The sequence below is a fragment of the Motacilla alba genome, chromosome 2 (genome assembly GCF_015832195.1).
Source record: "Motacilla alba alba isolate MOTALB_02 chromosome 2, Motacilla_alba_V1.0_pri, whole genome shotgun sequence".
NCBI lineage: Eukaryota > Metazoa > Chordata > Aves > Passeriformes > Motacillidae > Motacilla > Motacilla alba.
The window spans coordinates 3836610-3853406 of NC_052017.1; the positions used below are offsets into that span (position 1 = coordinate 3836610).

The 16797-nt window shown below is 46.6% G+C and overlaps 1 protein-coding gene across 2 annotated transcripts in view; it reads left to right on the top strand.

Annotated features, from left to right (window-relative positions):
• CRHR2 (corticotropin releasing hormone receptor 2) overlaps window positions 1-3793 on the top strand; it is a 146798-nt gene extending 143005 nt beyond the window's left edge. For both annotated transcript variants that reach the window (XM_038128007.1, XM_038128008.1), the window contains one exon: window positions 2049-3793. In XM_038128007.1, the coding sequence (XP_037983935.1) occupies window positions 2049-2189 (141 nt within the window). In that variant the 3' untranslated portion in view covers window positions 2190-3793. The remainder of the gene's footprint in view (window positions 1-2048) is intronic.
• The last annotated feature ends 13004 nt before the right edge of the window (window positions 3794-16797 follow it).

Consider the following 16797-nt stretch of genomic DNA (forward strand, 5'->3'; position numbering starts at 1 on the left):
TGCAGCACTAGTGGTGGTGACAGACATGCCCAGGGTGGCTTTGATTGACCTCACCCAGGTGCTGAGAGCTGAGAACCTGTGCCAGCATGGGCTTCACAGGCTCTGAAGGCTCCTCCAAGGCCTTGTGCAGTTGCCATGGCAGCTGATGCCTTTGTGGTCTCCTCCACAACAGCTCCTCCACAACAACTGATAATATCCAAAGTTCCCCTTGTCCGTGGTAAAATGGGGCTTAGAACAATCATTTACTTTTGGGGTATGCAGTGAAAATAAGTACATTATAAAGACCAAAAAATATCCATGGTTAATAACAATATTGGCTGAACCTACCTAAATTTATAATCCAGACATCTTAAATAGAGCTTCTTGTCTAGACTCCTTTTATAACCAGTTAAAGGAAATAGATATTTTTCATCTGAGCACAAATATCTGGCCTATTTTGGACACCTGCATTAGAAGGAGATGAATCATCCCCTTTGACCACTCTGACTGGTTCCCCCTTGGTCAGGAGGAGATCTGTAGGTCAGTAGTTGAGGTGTAATGTCTATATTACATTATTTATAACCCTTCTTTGTAAAAAAAGATGTTTTTGGTAAAGGAGGCCCTGGCTTGATATAGAAATTTTATGTAACAACGCTTCTTTCAAAGTTCATCAGATTCCAGGTTGGCAGCAGAACATCAGCATCCTTTCCAAGTGTCATGAACAGTCCAGGCTTTGGACTCTCCAGGAAGCTGGGCCCAGACTCCTCTCACTTAATTTTGTAGGCTTATTTATCTCCCTGGGTTATGGGTTCAAATTGGCTTCCTCTCTACAGTAAGCAGATAGCAACAAGAATATCCAGAAATTGGAATATCCAGAAATGCTTCATGCCAGGTTCAGACTTTGAGTCTTCCCTGCCAGGGATTTGGCAGGGATTTGGTCTATTTTAGGAGTATTTCAAGTCTGCCCTCCCACTGTGTTTGAGGTTTAGGGTTCCTTTCTCGTGTTTTTCTCTTGCTTATATATGTATATATTTGAGCCAGAGTTCCTGGGCTCTCTCTATGCTCCAAGGAAAAAAAATACACTTAAATTCAAGGTTTATCTGACCTATTGGTCAGCACCTGTTTGAGGATGGCCTTCTGCCGATGTGGAGCAACTTCCACTGCCTGCACGAGGTGCTCACAGGGGCTGGGGCTGGTGTGCCAGAGCTTGGTTAGATCCCCTGTGCTTCTTCACATCCAAGGGCAGCAGGGGCTCCTGGGATGGGGCTCTGCAAGAATTCCATCAGGTCTTGGAAAGACCTTGGATGCACCATCCATCAGATCTACCCATCCTGAGGGCTTGATTCCGTTGTGAATGTTTACGCCTGTTGGAGATGCTCTGGGGTATTTTAGATACCAGATAGGAGACATGAGGTGTGTAAAATGTTTTTTCCCTGAGTCAAGTACTCAAGATAATATCAGTGAATTAGAAGCTCCCGTTCAGGCATCTGAATCAGTCCCTGTGATGCCTTGAGAGGCTGACCTGGAACAGAGGCTAGACAGAGTTAAAGGAATAAAGTAGGGATTTATTAAAAGGCCTTCAATGGGTACACCTTGGGCAGCACAAGAGATGGGCCGTGGCTCCACCCAAGATGGACACAAGATGGACGCTGGGTCACGAGTTTTCAACTTTTTTAAGTTTTGGTCAATTTCCATTTTGAGGTTAATTGTCCAATTACAGTTTAAGGTGATGCAGTCCCACCCTCCCAGATTGCTCTCCTCAATTCGCTGTTTGCACTTTTTGGGCCTGAAGCTGCAATGGTGTCCTTGGTTCTGGGGCTGCAAAAGGATTGTTCTGTCTGACTGAACTGTGAAGAGAGCTTGCTAACACTTTATATGGAGGTCAGAGTTACACACCAATGCAGTACAGAATCTGGAAAATATGAAAGCTAAAACTTAAGGCATCACTCCCCCCCCTTTAGAGGCTTAAGGCATCACCTGTGACAATATTGTCCCAGCACTGTCCAGCATCCCTTTATCCCTTTACACCTGAAATTCTGCCTTCACCTTCTCCCTGTGTTTCTCCCCAGGTCCGTTCTGCTGCCAGGAAGAGGTGGCACCGCTGGCAGGACCACCACTCCCTGCGGGTGCGCGTGGCACGGGCCATGTCCATCCCCACGTCCCCCACGCGGATCAGCTTCCACAGCATCAAACAGACCGCGGCCGTGTGACCGCCCCACGGACACACCCACCACCACCCCGTGGCCTTCAGAGCTCTCCTGTCTCCACTCCCACCCCAGAGCCCCTTCTGCAAACCCTCCTCCTTTGGCCTCACTGATCTCTCTCCAGTGAGGGGCCCGTCCTGTTTTGGTGGGCTCTCGTCTCCCACATCCGCGATGCTGCTTGGAGGCAACCAGGAAAAAGCCTCTTGGAGTTGGTGGTGGTAAAACAGATTCAAAGAAGGAACAGGTTCAACCCTGACTGCATCCTGTGGAAGTTCACAATGCAAAGTCTAGAACAGCACACTGGCAGAAATAATCAAAAATTTTTCTCCTTCCTTTCATGTTTTTTTTGTTTTTATTCCCTCTTTCATATTGCGGTGGACAAACTGTTTTGAACACACTGCCCATCTCACCCTGTACATTGATTCCCAATGATTTCAACAGTTTTGGTGTATAATAGCCCATCCCTTTCTTGTTTTCTTTGTAAAAAAAGTTTCTTCTGTGCAAAACTGTCATTTGAGAACTTGTGGCAGCAAGAAAAAGAGCATCTGCAAGGTGGTGTGAAAAGCCTGAATTTATCTGCCTTCCCCATTTCTCTCTTGGACAGACTGGGAATTGTCAGGCCATCGCTGGACTGTTTCACACAGGGCACTTTGCCTGGTGAGCACCATGCCCTGCTCTTAACACAGATTTTCAAAGGACAGGAGTAGCTCTAAGTAGCTCTACAAAATACTCTCATTCCTCTTAGCCCCACGCTTCCAGCACAGTGTACGTGGAAAGCCTTTGGAAAATGGTTTCTTTTCAGCTTAGAGCATCAGGGTGGGGAAGGACAGCTCTTCTGGGTTTAAAAAACACAAAAGGGAAGCACTGTAAAGAGAATAAGGATGAGAAGAGGATGTTTGTGTTCCAAGGATAATGCTACCTGCTGCACAAAGGTATCTATTGAGCATTTTGAACTAGAGCAGTTGTATCTACCAGGCTTTTTATGTGATGTTCAAGAATAATGTATATTTTCAATAATAAACACTACTCTGGGTTGGTTTCAATAAAACCAGGCATCGTTTTCTTTGACTCTGGAAAGGAAGAGGACGCCTGTCTTGAGAGTGGTTTTGCAGCTAAGATCAGGGAAGGAAATCCTGTTTGATAGTGAGCCAAGAAGAAGAACAACCTCGTGATAAAATCCTAACAAGGGGGCATTTAAATGCAAGAAGAATTGCCTCACTTCTCAGCTCATGGTCTTACTCTGGATCCCTGTCCCTCTGCACTCTCTCCACTGGGCTTTGCCACAGCAGTAAGAAAAATGTTGTGTTATACATTCTTCATCACCTGCATCTCAACAGAGCTGGAGGAATTTGCTCTTTCCACTTTTATCAAGCTTACTCTGAATTTTCTTCAGATGTTTTATAGGACTTTTCAGCACGAGCTTGATTTAAACCTCCAGATTTATGTTGCTGTAGTTTCCAGGGGCTGGAAAATCTCTTGGAAAACACTGTTATAAATCCCCTGCTTATGGGGGGTGGGGGGGGATGTCTGCCCTATCAGCTCAGTCATATTCAACTTCGAGCTTGCTGGCAATGAACAGCAAATTTAAATAAACAGCATTTTGTAACTTTTCCCTCTCCTAACTCATTTGGACTCACGCGCTTCAAAGAGATAACAGAGGGAGGAAGGAGATTTGAGTGTCTGATGAGAGAGGACCAGGTCAGTGCTTTTATTCCTCACAGCAGCAATGCAGAGCCCCTTGCATCTTGTGTTTGAAGGGAGGGACACATCCACAGGTTAGAGACATGTACAGTGAGTATCTCTGTTTACTCTGGCTCTGGGCCATGCTGGGATGAAAAAGGGATTTGCAATGCAGCAGATTCTGTCAGAAATCACAGGTTATTGGTGCTGCCAGGAATGTAGCAGACACCCAGACATGGAGCAGGTCTGAGTAGAGAAGAAATTTGGCAGCTGAAGCAGTGAACTGACGGTTAACTCTGGAGGTTAGAGTTTACCTCAGTGAGCCACTGGAATATATCAGTGCCAGGGCACCCACTTTGTGCCAGTGTTCTGGCTATTGCTGCAATGCCCCTAGTTTCACTTAAAATAATGTTCCCTGAACATTTAAACAATAAATAGGTGAAGACAGTTAAATTTGCTTTGTGTCTTAGTAAGTCAGGTGGCTGATCTCCCACTGCACTTGGTACCTACCCAAGGAAATTGTGTGGCTTGAAGAAAATAAAAATAACCTTTCAGACTCTGCAAGCTCTCACCTGCAGGACTTTGGAAGAAGTTCACAGTTCACTTTCCTGACAGCAGTGGTGCTGCTCGTGTCTCTGCTGCACTGTCTGGTGGACAGCTAACATCTGTCACCAACAGCATTTGGCACATGCAAGCTGGATGACAAAATGCTCACCTTTCCTGGGAACACTAACCAAAGTAGCTGCTGATGATGTCCCAAGGCATGGGATGCTCAGAAATTGATTCATTTGAGTTTGGCTCCTTGGAAATCAGCCCAGGAGAAAACACCTGGGAGCAAAACAGATAAGCAAGAACTTCCATTTTCCCTGGGTAGCCCTTGATAAAAATGCTGGAGTGAGCCACACACCCTCATGTCAAGAAAACAAATATTTCTGAATTTGCACTGAGTGATGTTGATCTTGCCTTTTAACTGTGAATGAATGGTTTGATGATTACCCAGGATACCTGTGAGCAGAGCTGCTGAGATGCTCCCCAGCTGTCTTGGGCAGCAAAGGGGAGTTCCTTGTCCTCTCCTGAAGGTGAGGACTTGGCTGAGGAGCAGCATTGTGGAAAAGCACCCAGGGAGCTCATGGGTGCTGAAATCAACCCAAACCAGGTGTGTGTGACCTGGCAGCAAAGCTCTGGGATGTTTTGAAGGAAATGATTACTCCCTTTCACTTTGCACTCCTTAGACCACAGCCAGATGCTGTGCCCAGCTTGGTGACCCCAGTAGAGGAGACACTAATAACCTAAAGCAAGATCAGCCACAGGGACGCCAAGATGCTCAGGTTTGGAGCACTCTCCATGTGCAGAGATGCAAGAGGACCTGTTTCAGAACAAAAAAGTATTTTGGATGGAGCTACCAACAGCCTGCCAGTGCCTCAAGGTTACTGATAGACCCAAGGCTTTCACAGTGGTTTGAGACAGGAGGAGCAAGCAAACTGTAAGAAAAAAGGGCCAGATAAGATGGAGAAAGGAGGAAGTTTTTCCTCATAAAGACAGTTAAGCAGTGGGAGAGGTTTCCCAGTGAGGGTGGGAGATTCTTTGAGGATTTTTCAAGACCTAAATGGATGAAGCCCTGAGCAACATTCTGAGCCTGCTGTGAGTAGGGGGTTTGGACTGGAGACTTCCTGAGGTGCCTCACAACCTGGATTATGCCATCCTCCTAGTACTGATATTGTCAGTCATCCCTCTAAGACAAGAGAAGAATGAACATGATCAAGGGTTTGGCTGCTGCCTTTTTTTCCCTGAGCACCTCAGGGACTTTGGAAACATGCTCATGTCTCTTCAAAAGAAGCTTCTTCCTTTGCTGTCTCCTGGCAGGAAGGCAAAGATGAATAAAGTCACACTCTTGAGGGAAAACTCTCCTCTTTTCTTTGTGATGCCTTTTAAAGCCGTGTGTCCCTTTCAACAAAATAATCATTTATGGCACAAGTCTGGGATGATTCAGATGTAGCTTTTGGATCAGCAGGAACAGTCTCACTCAGCTCAGCTGTGCCAGGAAAATGGTGGTGGATCTGTTGGAGTGACAGCATCTGTGCACGTGTGTGTCTGTGTGTGTGTCCGTGCACGTGTGTGTCCATGGCCCCCCGTGGATTTGAAGAAAGTGGATCAAATTACTCTGGATTTATAGCTTATTGTGCAGGAGGAAAAGCAAGCTGCTCGTGTTCAGTGAGTCATTATGGAAATGAACAACTATGAGCACTCAAGTGCTTGAAACAAGACTCTCCAGAGCTCTTCCAGGAAAACGTTTGCCGTGCTGAGCACCACAGATCATGTGTGTGCCAACTGGCGTGGGGCACAAGTGTAACCTGACTTTGGAACTGGCCTAATTGCTTCTTTCTGACACTGTCTCAATCTTTTTTTCCCCTCCTCCTTTGCAGTAAATGCCCAGTTCCAGCTTGCAGTGGAGCCAGCTGTGCTGCAGTTACTGGGATGCAGTGGTTTAGGATTGGGTTTGGGTTCTATCACTGAACGTGTACAGGACAGCCAGGGGATTGGGGCCTGAGCACGGGGTGTGGAATCCACAGCTCCAGCTTCCAGCAGAGCATCACACCCCTGGGGATGTGCTCTGCAGTGGGACAAGGTCGTGTTTCCACCCCAAATGGCTCTGGGGTGGAAAATGAGTTTAAAATGCTGAGATGGAGTCACTCAGGACAGCGTGGGGCAGGAGGGTGGGCAGAGAGGAGTTGGGAAGGGACAGGCCATGCTCTGAGCACCCTGGTCTCTGGTCAGACTCATGGTTTTATTGTACCTACTCCTGCAGACAGCCACCACAAGGCTCTTCTCTTAGTCCATGGGGAGAAAAATAGCAATTTTGGGATTACAGTGCCCTGAGTACTGAGTATCCCTACATGAAAAGGTATTGTAGGTTCATGAGTGTGAAGGTTTCACATAAATCCTTCAAATTTTCATAGCTTAATTCGCTTCATTCCTTTTCTCATGTATATTTTCCACAGAGCTGGAAGAGGCATCTCAGGAGAAACTTTTGGAAAAGAGATGATATCTATACATTTCCTGAGGTAAAATACATAGTTAAAAATCTGGATCACCTGGACAGTCCTGTTGGGTTCTACATTGGTTTCTTAAGTTTCTCCACTTGTTAATTAGTGCAGGAGAAAGCAAATCCTTCTGGCTGGTGAAATTACCACAGAGCAGTGCTGCAGTGACCTTGTGCTCTGAGGGGCCAAACCTTTAAAGAAGAACTCCTCCAACTTTAATGAGTTTCCCAGCTGCTAACAAGCCAGCCAGCCTGCAGGAGGGCTGTGTGTGCTCAGCGCTGTCCGCAGGCTGTGAAATGACCCTCCTGACTCATCCTCCCTCTGCACTCGAGGGCTGCAAGGGCTCGTCTCAGAGGCTGAACCAATTAATTGCACTCCGCTGATTGGCACGTGTCAAACCAGTGGCTCAGCCTGCCGAGGTGGCAAAGTGACAAAAGGCAGGGTGAGGGCACAGGGAGCAGCACCAGCGCCCTGCAGGGGATGTGCTCCGGGTCCAGCAGGGTTGTGTTCATCACTGGCACGCTGCTAATGAGCTGCCCCTTGCAGGCTGAGCAGGGAATAGTGGTTAACCTGGCTCGTCCCAGCCCTGGCCAGCCTCAGCCAGCCTCAAAGTGCACTTCCACAGTAGAAATCCTGCAGGGCTTGCCTGGGATTTGGTGGTTGACTCACTGTGACCTTTCCACCCAGCAGTTCAGCCAGAGGCCAATGGATCAGCAGTGGCAGCCCAGGGATCCTGGCTCTACAGGGATCCCCTGCACGTGGAAAACAGGGATTGCTGCTGCCTAGCAGGACAGAAGAGCTGGCTCTGAGTGCAGGCCACGAGGGCAGCCCAGCTGCTTGTGGGGAGATCCGAGGCTGCCCTGGTTTAATGTGTCCCTGCAAGCCTCCCTGTGCAGCAGCCAGGCAGGGGCTGGCTCAGTCCTGTGAATCACAGGATCATTTGGGATGGAAGGGACCTTTAAAGGTGATCTGGTCCAACCCCCTGCACCGAGCAGGGACATCTTCAACCAGCTCAGGTCGGTCAGAGCCCTGAACAGGTACCTGTGCTCAGGTACTGCAGAAGGGTCTAGCCTAAGGATCAAAGAATCCTTCTCTGTAACAAAAGGATTGTGTATAGGATACAGAAAGATGGGGTTGACTGATGAGGCATTTAAAAGATAGTTTATTGCAAAATCAGTCTCATGGAAGGGTGAGCCTGTAAGGTTGTTACATCCAAAGTCATCACATCAGAAGCCCTCATAATTCTAGTTACAATGTCTTTTTATAAATTTCTCATTCAGTCAGCTTCTTCCACAAAGCTCATTATCATCTGCACAACCAATTGCTAATTGCTACATTTTACACAATTTACTGCAGTTTGTCTTCTTCTATCCAATCATACAACTCTGCAGGAACTTATTGCTGCATCTTCTACTTTTTACGAACTCTACAAGTTCTACTGACAGACTTTAATTGTCTAGCAACAGAACTATATAGTTCTAGAGGTCTATAAAAGTATAATTAATAGTTATAATTTATTAATAATTAATTTACAGTTCTATACAAGTATAATTAAATACTCTCTTGCTTGAACCTATTTATTTTCTTATATGAGGCATATTTCTACTTGCTTAAAACATATTTCTCCTTAAACTACAAATCTTTATTCTTATTTTGTGTTTGTTTCACTATTCTATTCTAAAGCTCCAAGCCTTCCCCAGGGTCTTGGGTCAAACCCTGTATCTCTATCCATCTCTATCTCCATCTCTATCTCGGAGCTTGTATGTTCAGGGCCTTGGGAGCTCTCTGTGCTTGCATTTCCCACAGGACTGGATAAGCTTTTGGAGAAAAAAAACCCAAACACAGATCACAGAATCACAGAATTACTCCTCTGGGGTGCACACGTTCCTCAGTGCCTGTCCACAGAGCGGCTCACACAGTGTGGGCTCTTCTTGCAATGTGCAACACCAAAATGCAAAACACCCCATCACCAACTGACAGGTTTGCACAACTCAATCCACATCTGAAACCTGCTGGATTTCTGTTGAAAATATGTCAGACTCAACTGGCTTTAGAAATACCCTCACACGTGCCTGTGTGGTTTTCAGTGTATATGAACTTGTTTGACATATTTCTGACAGATCTGCTGCAGATCTCACAGATCCACTGAAGCACAGAATGGTGTCGGCTGGAAAGGACCTTAGAGATCATCTCATTCCAGCCCTTGCCATGGGCAGGGACACCTTCCACCAGAAGGAAAATGCTCAGTCCTGGGTTTGGAGTAGGAGAGTTGTCGGGTCTCCTGCCCACCCAGGGATGCCAGATGTGGGGTTTCCAGCCCCGGATTGGGGTGACCCCAAAAGATGGAAAAGTCTCTCCTCCAACCCGTGCCTTCGAAGAAAGACTCAGTAGTCTTCTGTTGTCTGTTCTCAAGGTAGTTTATTGTTGGTTATCTAAAAGATTTTTCTCCCTGAACTGCTGTGGCCCGTTCAGCAGGTCAGACAAAGGCACACTGCCCTCCCAGGGGGCTGGTGCCATCTTTTATATCATATATTACGTGTTACATGTTTATACTTTTCCCCCAATGCCTACTGTCTATATTGAATGGTGACTTTCTACTCTAGACCAATCTGTGAGTGCCAACATCACCAAAGACATGGAGGCTGGGAAGGAGAAAGAAGGAGGACAGGGCACACCCAAATCCCTCCATCTTAGACCTCCTGACCCCCATGTACAAAACTTGGACCCCTGCGTACAAGGCTCAAAACCCCCCTGTACAGCACTCAGAAATCCTTCCTTCCACTTTGTGACTACTTCTACTACAATACCTGAACTTGTGTGTGTGGCTTGTAATTCTTCATACAGAGTTGGTAATTTGCTCCACGGGCTAAGATCAAAACCCCACGTGTGTCTTTGGCTGCATGCCAGGGTCTCAGAGCCCCCTGCCAGCGGCTCTGGCCATCCAGGGCACCCAGAGGAATGTTCTAGATTCCGACAGAGAGTGATGATTTCACATCCTGTGCATGAAGGTGCATTGTCTTCACAAAGCAGCTCAACACAAGCATCTACCAAGTTTGCTTGAAGGTTTTGTTTCAGCTTTGCTGATGGGCATTTTCTCCTTTTAATAAAATTACTCATTTGGCATGTTTTACACACTTACTGAGAAAAATCTGCGCCCACCAATATTCCTCCACCTTTGTGCTGTGCTCCAGGCTCACCTTCACCTGTTTACAGCAGCTGCCTCTCTCGTCCTCATGGTTTCCCCCCTCTTGGTGTGCACAGCCTTCCAATATGTGCACATACTTGCTTTGCTCAGCACTGGCAAGCATTGGGAAGTTGCTTGCAAAGCAAAAAAAAAGAGAAAAAGTTGCATAAAAACATTTTCTCAAAGCTGCCAGCATCATAAATCTTCAGGAACCACTCAGTTCCCTCTCCTGCTGAACTCATAAAGGCAGGGATGTGAAACCAAACAGCTCCAATGTGCAGCCTCTCCCAACTCGCTGTGCTCCCAGGGATTGGGAGGAAAGCCTTGAGCCTGTGCAGCCCCACAGCTCCTTCCATAAATCAGGCTTTCCCAAAGGTTCTGCAGTGGCAGGAGCTCCCAGCCACGAGATGTTTGTGGTTCACGAGGGACAGGCTCAGCCCCATCTGCAGCACGGAGCTGAAATGCTGGGCAGTCAAAGCCAATTAAAAACCAAACCCATCAGACCTCCTGGTCCTGGTTCAGCGAGTGAGGATCACATGCTTTTCCCTGTCACTCACACATCAGCATCTTTTTGGGTGGTGTTATTCATCAGTCCTTCAGAAATGAATCAACAACCTGAACAATCAAAATGTCTCAGCTCGGATATTTTGCTGCTCACAGACAGTTTTATTGGCACAACAGTGAGTGTACCACTGGGGCAGGCACATCTATCCCATCTGTGTCACTGCTGAAATGGGGATATTTTGTTTGCCAGGACTAGATTAACGTCTGCATCCAGAATCAGGTGGAAGACTGTTTTAGGTTGAAAGATGTTGGTGGAGGTGTGTGTTCTGTTGCCATCTGTCAGAGCTGGGGCAGTTCTCTGCTGTTCATGGGGCAGGTTTCTTTATCTCTCCCACAGCCAATCCTCCCTCCAGGAGATCTCTGCTGTCCATGGCCACTGAGTGTCCCTGCATGGCTGATCAAATTCCATCATCCCATGGGAGATGCTGCGCCCAGGGCAGGAGCCAAGCATTCCTACCTGGATCCAATCTGAGCCTGGCAACAGCACAGCAGCCTTTGCCCCCTGCATTCCCAGAGGAGCAGCTTTCTCCTGCCTTGCATTCCTAGAGGGAGAGCAGGCCCATCTCCAGCATCCCTGGAGCTGCAGAGGAAAACTGCAGCCTTGTGCAGGATCCCTGCTCCAGCAGAACCACAGCTGGCCCTGCAGGAGGGCTGAGCCACCATGGAATGGCACTGCTGCCACCTCCCTGACCCACTGTTATTCCTACTCCCGTATCTTTGCCTGAGAACCCCTTAATTTCCAAAATTACAATAATTCAGAGGGAGGGGATTTACATTTTCCATTTCATGGGAGGCTCTTGCCTTCCTTAGGACACACCTGTCCTTTCAAACCAGGACAAAGACTCACCTCAAACCCTGCAGAGAAAATGCCTAACGTGCAGCTGTTGCCACACAGGAAGCACTTGGTGTGTGGGATTCAAAACAGGCTTTCAAAAGGTGGGGGTTTCCCAAATATCTTTTTGCTTTTTGACAACTCCACAGGATTCCTGGCTCACTCTGTGCCCAGCTAAGGAGAAATCTCAAATCTGCTGCAGGAGAAAGTACCAACACCTCAGTTCCTGTCTCTCTCCAAGGGCAGGTGAAGCTCCCACCTCTCCATCAGGACTCACTTCACTGGGAAGGACAAGGATGAGGTATCCCCATGTGTGTTTTCTACATCCTCTGTTTCCTGGTAGGATTAAACTGAGAAGGGTAAAAAAAATAGAGACAGGAAAAGCTATAAAATAATTGTAACTCACACAAAGTGCCAAGGAAAACATTCCCAAGTCACAGAGCAGTTTTTCACAGCAGAACTGCTGGTCTTGGCTGGAGAGCTAAGGAAGAAAAGTCCACCAAAAGCACCTCTGAGGCTTTCCTGACTCAGCTTTGGGACTGGGATGTGCCATAACCCCTGGGGCAGGCACGTGGCTGGTGGGCAGCTGGAGGGAAGCCCCTTCTGTGGAGATGGAGATGGGAGCAGGCAGTGAGGAAAGGGTGGGAGAATTGTTCAGCTTGGAAAAGAGAAATATCTGGAGAGACCTCACTGCACCTGTAACCCCTTTCAGCACCTAAAGGGGTCACAAGAATCCCAGAGAGGGACTTCTGACAAGGGCAGGTAGTGACAGGAAAGGGAATGGCTTCAAACTGGCAGAGGGCAGGGTTAGATTACATATTGGGAAGAAATTCTTCTCTGTGAGGGTGGGCAGGCCCTGGCACAGGGTGCCCAGAGAAGCTGTGGCTGCCCCTGGATCCCTGGAAGTGTCCAAGGCCTGGCTGGATGGGGCTTGGAGCAACCTGGGATAGTGAAGGTGTCCCTGCCCATGCCTGGAAGTGTTTTAAATACTCTTTTTTAATACCCTTTAATAATTCCTTTACCATATGAGATCCCCTGGCTCACCAGAGAATTTTTACCATTTTCCCACATGCTGCAGAAGAGATCTTGCAGTTTTCAGTGAATTTAATTGCCTCCTTCACGAACAAGAAGGTAAATAAAGCAGGATTTCACATGGTGCCAAACATGATTTATCTCCAGTCTTCTGTTGTGGTTTATTAGGCAATTCATACGCAGCTTGGATCAAGAGTCATTATGAGCTCGTGTTTTTCCAGCACAAATTCACTGTAAGTAAAGAAAAATTAGCTGCTCACATTAGTGCTCAGCATAAAATTAAAAGGGAATTATTCAAGGTTTGACATGAATTAATAAATGCACAGCCAGTGGCATTTTAGAGTCAGACACAGGAAAGTTAAAAACCTCTCTTCTGCCTTTTTCACAGATGCATGTTTTATTTGTAGTGTTTTGGAGAAATCAGTGAGTGTAACTGACTCGTGGCCATTTCATACTTCCCTTATTTCCCAACAACAGTCAGGAGCTTTCAGAAGGTGCCCAATTCTGAGATGGAAAAGATCTAGGATCCTCACATCCCAGCTTTTTCCAGATGTTTTTTTCCTTTCTCTACTGATCAGGAATATATGATTAAATCTCTCTATATAATGGACCCATCAACAGGTTTTTCAGACTCTAATAATCTACCCACAGAAGTTCAAGGCCAGGCTGGATGGGGCTTGGAGCACCCTGGGATAGTGGAAGGTGTCCCTGCCCATGGCAGGGGTGGAACTGGATGAGCTTGGAGGTCCCTCCCAACCCAAACCATTCCATGGTTCTGTGACAGTGATGAAGGAGGCATTACCTGAAATAACAAACATTTTCCACTCTTGTTTTCCTTGTGCTGTTCCTGGCAGAGGGGGTGTGCAGGTAACAGTGGTTGACTTTTAAGCAGCCTCAAAGCTCTTCCATATCCCCAAGGCCAGGAGCAGCCTGGGTGAGAATTGTGGAGACCCGAGTTCACAGAATTCCCAGAATGACCAGGTTGGAAGAGACCTTCAAGGTCATCGAGTCCAACCCAGCCCCAGCACCTCAACTCAACCCTGGCACCCAGTGCCACATCCAGGCTGTGTTAAACACACCCAGGGATGGTGACTCCACCACCTCCCCGGGCAGCCATTCCAGAACTTTATCACTCTTTCTGGGAAAAGCTTTTTCCTGCTCTCCAGCCTGTATTTGCCTTGGTGCAGCTCGAGGCTGTGTGCTCTGGTTGTGTCAGCGCTGCCTGGAGAAAGAGCCCAGCCCCAGCTGAGCACAGGCACCTTTCAGGAGCTGCAGAGAGGGATGAGGGCAGCCCTGAGTCTCCTTTTCTCCAGGCTGAGCACCCCCAGCTCCCTCCGTGGTTGCTCTCAGGGTTTGTGTTCCCAGCCCCTCTCCAGCCTCGCTGCCTCCTCTGGCCGCGCTCGAGCGTCTCAACGTCCTTCCCAAGCTGAGGGGCCAGAGCTGGGCAGAGTTCCCAACCCAAACCATTCCATGGTTCTGTGATAGTTATGAAAGAGGCATTACCTGAAATAACATTTTCCACTCTCGTTTTCTTTGTGCAGTTCCTGGCAGAGGGGGTGTGCAGGTAGCAGTGGTTGGGTTTTAAGCAGCCTCAAAGCTCTTCCATATCCCCGAGGCCGGGAGCAGAAAAGTGTGGAGACCTGAGTTCCTGCAGGAAGTTCATGCCAGGGTTTTAAGAAGCTTCCAGCAATGTTTTGCTTTTCCAGAAAGGTGTACCTTATTCTGGAAAGTTCTCCTTGGCCAAAAGTTAACCCCTGGATGAGATCTCAGACATTTTCCTCCAGCCCTTGTTCTTAGCACATGGGAGAGGTCAGAAACGTGGACACTTTGAGATAAAAGCTATGCATCTTCTCAAGCAGCTTTTATTCAGGCATTTCCACTCTCAGGCACCAGTTTGTGGCTGAACCAGACCAAACCCAAATCATTCCAGGCTGATGGCAGAATCAGTCCTGCTGCCACAAAGGGTGGATTTCACTCTCAGCCACTTCTGCAGGGAGAAAGCAAAACCTAAAATCCTTTCCCTGCCCATGGCTACAGCAACTCTGTCTGTCAAGAGTTCACTGGAAATCTGTCATTGCATCATAGCACAAATGAACTTCATCAGGACCATCTCAAAGGGAGGGAGAAAGTGGAAGAAAACATTTTGCAAAATATTCATGAACTTGTTGGGAAAAGAAATTTCTTTTTGATGTTAGTCATCTAAACTTTTATCACTTTTATCTTCTAAATCCTTATCACTTTTATCATTTTTAATGAATATTATTCCAGACTTTGGAACCAAGAATGATTTTCCAGATGAAAAAAAAAAAGCAAAACCATGCAAAAAATGGGCAATGTCAGGAATGTTTTAACAAATTAACTTTTGGTATTCATAGCTTTTATCCCTTGAGAGTTTACAAAAGTAATGAGTTCCATTAGTCAGTCTTCTTTCAAGTGCTTGCTACTTTCTAGAGTTTGATCAAAAAATTCAAGGTCTCCTTTTTAATCCATGATTACTGTGCAATTTAGCCCTGTCATAATTTAAACCTTGACCAGAAGAATCTGGTTAACATTGAAATAAAACCCTAAATAAATTTGAAGTACAGCTCTTGCTGTCTTCATTCAAAAAATCCTAGCGCCACCCACCAAATGCCTCAATTTCCTCTTTCTTTTTGTCCTTTATGGACAGAATAAACTAAAAACAGTCACTTTAACCCCATTTTGTGTTATTTTTGGACATGGCCTTGCCCTGTAGATGACAAACTCCCACAGCTGCTCAAGGTACAATGGGGACACATCCTCTGGTGCTGGATAAAAGGATCCATCCCAGCTCATCTGGGATGTCCAGGATGTGGGAATGAGCCTTTGAGCTTCTCACTCAGCCAAAGGGAGAGGAACAGGCACTGAGGCCACAACTCACCTGTCCTCTCCCAGGCACAGGTGAGATGAATTCCCCTTTTATTCCTCCTTTTATTTTATATATGTGCTGAATTCCCTCAGCACAGAAATTACCCACATTCCAAACCTGCTTAAATCCACCTGGATGGTTTCACTGGGGCTTCACTTTTATTTTGCTCTAATGGGATGATGAATCACATCTATTGTTTTCCATGGAGCTCCTTTTGGATGCAAGAGGTGTAAATGGGAGGAGAGACCTGCTAATGATATCACTATCATCCTTTTAGGGAAAATCAGCTCCTGAATCAGACTGTCACTACAAAATTCATTTTGCCAACTTGAACATTGAGGTATTTTTTTAATGCAGAAATTCTACATGGGAAAAAGTACATAGAGCAAAAAAAAAATATTTTAAAAATCTGTTATCAATGGAAACAATAGGAGTAAAGCAACCACTAACTAAAAAGAAAGGAGAAATCCCTTCTTCTGGCGGGATAGGTGATATGAAATGAAATAGAACAGAAATTAAAATACTCAGAATCTTCATTATCTCTAGTTTCTGTTTCATACACTTTCAGAGGAAGCAGCCAAGGAATACCTCAGGAGATCCTAAAGGACAGGAGATGCCTGAGTGCTGCGAAGGGAATAAGACCCTTGGACAGTGCCTGGGACCATTCCCAGTGTGAAATAAGCCTTTCCAGACTGTGACAGGAGCTGGAAGTCCCCACCAGAGGCAAATGTCACTCTCATAATTACTCTTCACTTCAACAGTTTTGCTCCATTCTAGCCCCAGTGAGTGCTGCTGCTCTGATTTTATATCAGCATTCACCCAAAACATTCCCTGAACACACACAGCATTATTGCCAAATCATCAAATAAACACATCTCTGGTGTGAGCCATGGGGGAATTTGGTTGTGGAATCAGCTCTAATTTAAAGAACACAGAGGACCAGAATGAGATCTAGGAAAAAATTCTCATTCTGTCCTTTTTTTTTTTTTTTTTTGTACTTCCACCCCATGCTCCAGTAAAACAAAGCAATTTGTTGCTCTTTTGGGGCTGCCTCCTCCCTTATCTCCCTATCCATCTATCTGAGGCACCAAAGAGACACAGAGCACAGGGGTCTCCCCTACAGGGATAAGAAAATGCCATAGGAAAATGCCAGGCTGGACAGGGCTTGGAGCAGCCTGGAACTGTGGAAGGTGTCCCTGCCCATGACAGGGCATTGGAACTTGGATGTTCTTTAAGGTCTTTTCCAATGCAAACCCTTCTGGAATTCTAGGATTTTAAATGTGAGGCCATGGAGATGGAGGCACCACTGCAGGAATTCCTCTCTGCACAATTCCTTCTCCTGGGCCCGAAGAGGCAAAGCATAACACAAGTGAGCACCATAGCAACTCAAGCAC